This window comes from Oncorhynchus keta, chromosome 16 (genome assembly GCF_023373465.1).
Source record: "Oncorhynchus keta strain PuntledgeMale-10-30-2019 chromosome 16, Oket_V2, whole genome shotgun sequence".
Classification (NCBI taxonomy): Eukaryota; Metazoa; Chordata; class Actinopteri; order Salmoniformes; family Salmonidae; genus Oncorhynchus; species Oncorhynchus keta.
The window spans coordinates 13,405,459-13,412,958 of NC_068436.1; the positions used below are offsets into that span (position 1 = coordinate 13,405,459).

Genomic DNA, 7,500 nt, shown 5'->3' on the forward strand with positions numbered 1-7,500 from the left:
GGCTAAGTCACTAGACTGTGATCGTTAAAGCGGAGAGAGAAGGCCGTTACTATCGGTGAGGAGGGGGAGAAGGCTAAGTCACTCGGTCATTAGACTGTGATCGTTACAGCGGAGAGAGAAGGACGTTACTATCGGTGAGGAGGGAGGAGAAGGCTAAGTTACTCGGTCACTAGACTGTGATCGTTACAGCGGAGAGAAGTCCGTTACTATCGGTGAGGAGGGGGAGAAGGCTAAGTCACTCGGTCACTAGACTGTGATCGTTACAGCGGAGAGAGAAGTCCGTTACTATCGGTGAGGAGGGAGGAGAAGGCTAAGTCACTAGACTGTGATCGTTAAAGCGGAGAGAGAAGGCCGTTACTATCGGTGAGGAGGGGAGGAGAAGGCTAAGTCACTAGACTGTGATCGTTAAACTGGAGGGAGAAGGCTGTTACTATCGGTGAGGAGGGAGGAGAAGGCTAAGTCACTAGACTGTGATCGTTAAACCGGAGAGAGAAGGACGTTACTATCGGTGAGGAGGAGGAGAAGGCTAAGTCACTCGGTCACTAGACTGTGATCGTTAAACCGAGAGAGAAGGACGTTACTATCGGTGAGGAGGGGGAGAAGGCTAAGTCACTCGGTCACTAGACTGTGATCGTTAAACCGGAGAGAGAAGTCCGTTACTATCGGTGAGGAGGGAGGAGAAGGCTAAGTCACTAGACTGATCGTTAAACCGGAGAGAGAAGGCCGTTACTATCGGGTGAGGAGGGAGGAGAAGGCTAAGTCACTAGACTGTGATCTTTAAACCGGAGAGAGAAGGACGTTACTATCGGTGAGGAGGGAGGAGAAGGCTAAGTCACTAGACTGTGATCGTTAAACCGGAGAGAGAAGGACGTTACTATCGGTGAGGAGGGAGGAGAAGGCTAAGTCACTAGACTGTGATCGTTAAACTGGAGGGAGAAGGCCGTTACTATCGGTGAGGAGGGAGGAGAAGGCTAAGTCACTAGACTGTGATCGTTAAACTGGAGGGAGAAGGCCGTTATATCGGTGAGGAGGGAGGAGAAGGCTAAGTCACTAGACTGTGATCTTTAAACCGGAGAGAGAAGGACGTTACTATCGGTGAGGAGGGAGGAGAAGGCTAAGTCACTAGACTGTGATCGTTAAACCGAGAGGGAAGGACGTTACTATCGGTGAGGAGGAGGAGAAGGCTAAGTCACTAGACTGTGATCGTTAAACCGGAGAGAGAAGAACGTTACTATCGGTGAGGAGGGGGGAGAAGGCTAAGTCACTCTACTGTGATCGTTAAACCGGAGAGAGAAGGCCGTTACTATCGGTGTGGAGGGAGGAAAAGGTTAAGTCACTAGACTGTGATCGTTAAACCGGAGAGTGACTTCCGTTACTATCGGTGCGTTTAGAAAGGCCTCTTTACTTTTCTACTCTGAGAAAACAGATATGGATTAACAATCACAGCCTACCCAGTACCAGAAGATTAATGACCAGCCTTGTAGCCATCTAATTTAGAACATTAATGACTTAACGCCTAATTAATTACAAATTCTCTCTCTAGAGAGAGAATCTCACTCTGTCTCTCTCTGTCTCTCTCTCGGTCTCTCTCTTTTGTCTCTCTCTGGCTCTCTCTCGGTCTTGGTCTCTCTGGCTCTCTCTTTGGTCTCTGTCTCTGTCTCTGTCTCTGTCTCTGTCTCGGGTCTCGGGTCTCTCTCTGTCTCCCGGTCTCTCTCTGTCTCGTCTCTGTCTCTGTCTCTGTCTCTGTCTCTGTCTCTGTCTCTGTCTCTGTCTCTGTCTCTGTCTCTGTCTCTGGTCTCTGTCTCTGTCTCTGTCTCTGTCTCTGTCTCTGTCTCTGTCTCGGTCTCCGGTCTCGGGTCTCGGGGGTCTCGGTCTCGGGCTCGGGGTCTCGGTCTCGGTCTCTGTCTCGGTCTCTGTCGGTCTCTGGTCTGTCGGTCTCTGTCGGTCTCTGTCGGTCTCTGTCGGTCTCTCTCGGTCTCTCTCGGTCTCTAGATGTTCTTAGTTAAAAGCAGCGTAGATGATCTAGTTTGGATGTATTTTCTATCTCTTTACTCCCCTTTGACTTTCTGTCCTCAGAGCCACAGTGATTAATGCAGAGCCTTAAATTAGAGAGTGATGATTTGCCGATGACACACGGACGCTGTTCAACTGGCAGACACACTTTACAGTATCTACTAACTCATCTATGACTGCTAACATGGATGGGTGATGGTCTCTTCCTCAAATGCCACAGCAGATAATTGTCCTCTATTGACTCCATATGGTGACGAGATGATACTCTGTCACTGACCCTCAGGCAATGGGGGTGGCAGGTAGCCTAGTGGTTAAGAGCATTGGTCCAGTAACCCGAAAGGTCACTGGTTCGACTCCTCGAGCCGACTAAGTGAAACATCTATCTATGTGCCCTGAGCAAGGCACTTAACCCAAATTGCTCCTGTAAGTCGCTCTGGATAAATTACTAAAATGTAAAAATGTAGCTAAAATCTGGTCTAAAGTAAGGCCCCACATGGCGCCTGTCAAATGAAACTAATACTTTGCTTTGTTTGTTGTTTATGTTTGCAGGTGACCTTTGAGCAGCACAAGGAGAACCTGGCCCGTATGTTCCGTCAGTACCAGAGACTGGGCTCCGAGGGCGATGCAGCTGGTATCCGGACCATTTCCGGGGCCAGCCGAGACTCTGAGATTCTGGGCCAGCTCCGGACCAACAGGGATCAGGGGGAGGAGACTGCCCCCTCCACCGTGATCGAGCTCACCATTGACCCAGAGGGGGTGTCCCAGAACCAGGAGTCCCCCAACACTACCCCTCCCTCAGCAACCTCAGCATCTGCTTCCACCCCCAGCCCTCCAGAGAGAGAAGGAGATAGAAGTCAGAGGGTCAACCACCCATAACTGTGTCCAACATGCTGGCCAGAGCTGAAGAAGAGGAGGAGGAGGAACTACAGCAGGTCCAGAATCAGATCTCTGAGGATCAGAGAGGAGGTGCTGGTGACAGAGCTGAAGCTACTCCACAGAAGACTGAAGCTAAACTTACTGGGGATAAAGTCAGCAGTAAGACTGTTGAGGCCATGGCTGAGACTGAGACAGCCACAGACAAGACTGATGAAGCTGCAGCAGCAAGCACAGCTGAAACAGACGGCGACCAGGCCAGAAACTGAAGACGCCGAAGGTGGCTAAGACAGAAACAAGCGCCGATGCTAAAACATCTGATACCGACAAAGTAGTAAGACCTCAAACGGATGGAGAGAAGGGGTCAGAAACGCACAGCTGCAAAGCCTCCCACGTTCTTATGTCTGAAGATTCCCTGAACGAACCCAAGGAACCGGAACTGGCAAAGCAACCGGAGGAACAGGTCTCTGCTGCCATCTCGGCCTGCCAGCAGGGGTCAGCGGTCGGGGCATCTGTCCAGTCAGTCAGTGACCAGGTCCCGACCCAGCTCCACCGACGACAGCATGGAGGAATCTCTTTGTCTCCGCCGCTGGTGGAGAGGACCAAGAAAAGGAGGAAGAGGAGGTGAAGACAGAGGAGGTTGTTGTTGAGGAGGAGAAGATGGAAGAGGTTAAAGCAGAGGAGATCAAGACAGAGGTTAAAACTGAAAAGGAGAAGGAAGAGGAGAGTGTTGCCGAGGTCAAAAAGTCAGCAGTGGAAAGTCAAGTGACACCACCTGCTTCTGTACCTGAGGAGAGTCGGACACAACCCCCTAAAATGGAGGAGATTGACCTTGACCCGTCTGCACCAGGCACCGACCCCACCAGCACAGAGCCAGCACGGCAGCCTTTAGAGTCCACAACATCGCCCCCTACAGCCCTTGAGGCCATACTACCACCAGCAGCAGTCGGGGCCACTGTCTCTAAATCTGACACCTCACAGGCTGTAGCACCAGCAGAGGCCCCCAGCACCAAGGCGGTCCAGCCAGAAGCCCCACAGGCCTCAGGGGCCACAGAGGCCCCCAGCAGCAGGACTGAAACCTCTCCGAAAGTAGCCACTGCTACTGCTGTGGAGGCAGGGAAAGACAGTGCTGCAGAGGGCCCTGGCTCTGCCACTAAGACCAAAGAGATCCACATTGCCAGGCTGGATGTGTCCAGTGTGGCCTCAGACACAGAGAGACTGGCGCTAAAGGAGACCTCCACACCTGTATGTCATCACTGCTTCATCTATTTACTGATCTTGTGTCTTTCACGAAAAGTGCTTTATAATATACAGTATATACGTGGGTATGGCTATATGGCTTCAGCTAAACCTGTTTATATTTATATGGCTAATGCTAAAGCCAAAGCTAATCCTGTTTATATTTATATGGCTAATGCTAAAGCCAAAGCTAATCCTGTTTATATTTATATGGCTAATGCTGAAGACAAAGCTAATCCTGTTAATATTTATATGGCTAATGCTGAAGACAAAGCTAATCCTGTTTATATTTATATGGCTAATGCTGAAGACAAAGCTAATCCTGTTTATATTTATATGGCTAATGCTGAAGACAAAGCTAATCCTGTTTATATGTATATGGCTAATGCTGAAGACAAAGCTAATCCTATTTATATGGCTAATGCTGAAGACAAAGCTAATCCTATTTATATTTATATGGCTAATGCTGAAGACAAAGCTAATCCTATTTATATGGCTAATGCTGAAGACAAAGCTAATCCTATTTATATGGCTAATGCTGAAGACAAATCTACTCCTTAGCTTAAGCTAATCCTGTTTATATATATGGCTAATGCTAATGCTGCTGCTAACCGTCTTGAGTGCTGTACCACAGGAAGTTCCTCAGGGCGACGCGGCTGCAGCCGGTGCCTCAGGAGGCCAGGCCAGCGAGAGCAGCTCCTCCGCTCGCTCCACCATGTTCCGTATTCCAGAGTTCCGTTGGTCTCACATGCACCAGCGCCTGCTCACAGACCTGCTCTTCTCCATCGAGACTGACGTGCAGATGTGGAGGAGGTAAAGGAGGGGAATTGGCTGAAATATATGGAGAATTGCTTAGCATTTTGATCTGATTTCTAACACTAGAATGGTTGCCGGACAGGCGACTTTCCAACTCACTAACTTAAAACAAAAAATAGTCTATCCTGCAAACATTCTGATCTCCGGGTCGTTGCTGTAAATGAGAATGTGCTCTCAGTCAACTTACCTTGTAAAATAATGGTCGGAAAAAACTCAAGTTTAAACAAAATAGATCTATGGTAATCTATGGTAAGACCTGAAAATGGTTGTCTAGCAATGATCAACATAATTTTGAAAAGAATAATGGGCAAATGTTGTACAATCCAGGTGTGGAAAGTTCTTAGAGATTTACCCAGAAAGACTCATAGCTGTAATCGCTGCCAAAGGTGCTTCTACAAAGTGTTGACAAGGGAGTGTGAATACTTGTGTCAATTAGATATTTCTGTGTTTCATTTTCAAAAAATTAGAAACATTTCTAAAAAAAAAAAAAAACCGTTTGTCTATATAGGATATTCTGTCTAGATGGGTGATGGGAAAAAACATATTTGATCAATTTTGAATTCAGGCTGTAACACAACAAAATGTGGAATATTTCAAGGGGTATGAATACATTCTGAAGGCGCTGAAGGCATTGATTGTGTTGCACATTGATTCAATGGTTATAATGTTTAGCTTCTATGTACCTCTGTGTAATTTATGCCCGTCTCATCTCTCCCAGTCACTCCACTAAGACGGTGATGGACTTTGTGAACAGCAGTGAGAATGTGGTGTTTGTCCACAACACAGTGCACCTCATCTCTCAGGTGGTGGACAACCTCATCATGTCCTGTGGAGGCATCCTGCCCCTGCTTTCTGCTGCCACATCCTCCTCAGTGAGAGACACTGTCTGTCTGTTGTGTGTGTCTGTTGTGTCTGTCTCTGTCGGTCTGTCTCTGTCGGTCTGTCTGTGTCTCTGTCTGTCTGTGTCTCTGTCTGTCTCTGTCTGTCTCTGTGTATGGCCACCCACAGTAGGTTATCCCTGTCCATCCATCTCCGTTGACCTTTCTCCAATCACATTAGACTACAGTTGGCCAGTGCTAACATGGTTAGTGTGTTTTTGTACTGTCTGACCCCAGTGACAGTAGCACTCCAGTATAACATAAACCCTGATGGACCTGTGGTCCTCTGTCTGTCTCCCCTCCATACCACTCCCTTTACAATTTACACTGGAAACAATGTCCAGTATGGACTGGTGGCTGTGGCTACAGCAGGGTCAATTCCATCATAATTAGATTCAAAGACTGGATTGAATTCAATGAGGATTTAATCTGATTGAAATCTGAAATGAATGTTGCTCAGCAGACGTTGAACCATTTCCCTTTCTTACCAAACAGGGTTCCTAAGTTGACTAGTAGCTACATGTCATAATTTAGTTTGGATTTGACAGTAATGATGCTAGTGATGGTAGTGTTTGTCCCTCTTCTTCTCCTCAGCATGATCTGGAGAACATTGAGCCGTCCCAGGGTCTGTCGGTGGAGGCCTCGGTCACCTTCCTGCAGCGCCTCATCAACCTGGTGGATGTTCTGATCTTCGCCTCCTCCCTCAACTTCACCGAGATCGAGGCTGAGAAGAACATGTCCTCTGGCGGTATCCTCAGACAGAGCCTCCGTCTGGGTACGTATGGAAGAACCTCTCTGCCTCTCTCTCCTCCTCCATCCCTTCTGGTCTTTTCCATCTCTTCACATCTCCTCTCCCCAGTTCCCATCTTCTCTTCCTGTTCTGTTCTTTACATGTCCTCCCTTCTTGTTTCCCTCTTTTCCTCGTCTCTTCACTTCCTCCTTTTGTCACTCTGTTCCTCCTCATTCACCTCTTTTTATCGATCCCCCCTATATCAGACTGCAGTAGACTCTAATAGCAGCCTGAGCTGCCAAAGCTCTCCATAGTGTATCCTCTCTTTCTCGCTCTCTCTCTTGGCTCGTAGCAGCCCTCTCTTATCTTGTTATTATAACCCCTCTGCGCTGCAACACTCTAAAATGGCCGCCTATGATTAGTCGATTCCCCGTAATGGCCATGGCTGTAGCCCTAGGCCTGCCTCTCTCTTTCTCTGCCTCATGTTCCAGTCTATTAAAGTAACCCAGTGACAGCTCCGAGACACGGCTAGACCCCTGCTCTGCTAGCTGAATAAAATATACTTCAAATGCTTTACATTATTCATTTTATTCAGGCACTACATTACACCAACCACCTTATCCAACCTCCAACCCACCCCTCATCTAACTCCTAAGCTCCCTAGTACAGTAAGACTATGCATGGTGATTTAAACCATCTGCTCCATTTGGGTAATGGGCCGTGCTCCGGTATCCATTTTTGCTTTTAAATACTCCTTACAAACTAGCTCGTAAACAAAATGGTCGCCCTGTACGCCACCTTGTTCTGCTGATATCCAGTCGCGTTCTTTTTTTCTGGGTTTATCCCAACGGCCATTCTCATTGGTGGGGAGCTCGGTGGAGAGAGTGATGCTGTCGTAGCAAATGCCTGCTTTTAGAGAGCTGCTGTTATGAGATTAATTTTTGATGAGGT

The 7,500-nt window shown here is 48.0% G+C and overlaps 1 protein-coding gene across 1 annotated transcript in view; it reads left to right on the plus strand.

Annotated features, from left to right (window-relative positions):
- Window positions 1–7,500, plus strand: part of LOC118395562 (lipopolysaccharide-responsive and beige-like anchor protein) — a 405,339-nt gene that overhangs the window by 109,187 nt on the left and 288,652 nt on the right. The window contains 6 exon segments of the mRNA XM_052464349.1: window positions 2,563–2,874; window positions 3,317–3,413; window positions 3,449–4,131; window positions 4,760–4,938; window positions 5,660–5,813; window positions 6,414–6,594. Coding sequence (XP_052320309.1) covers window positions 2,563–2,874; window positions 3,317–3,413; window positions 3,449–4,131; window positions 4,760–4,938; window positions 5,660–5,813; window positions 6,414–6,594 — 1,606 coding nt within the window.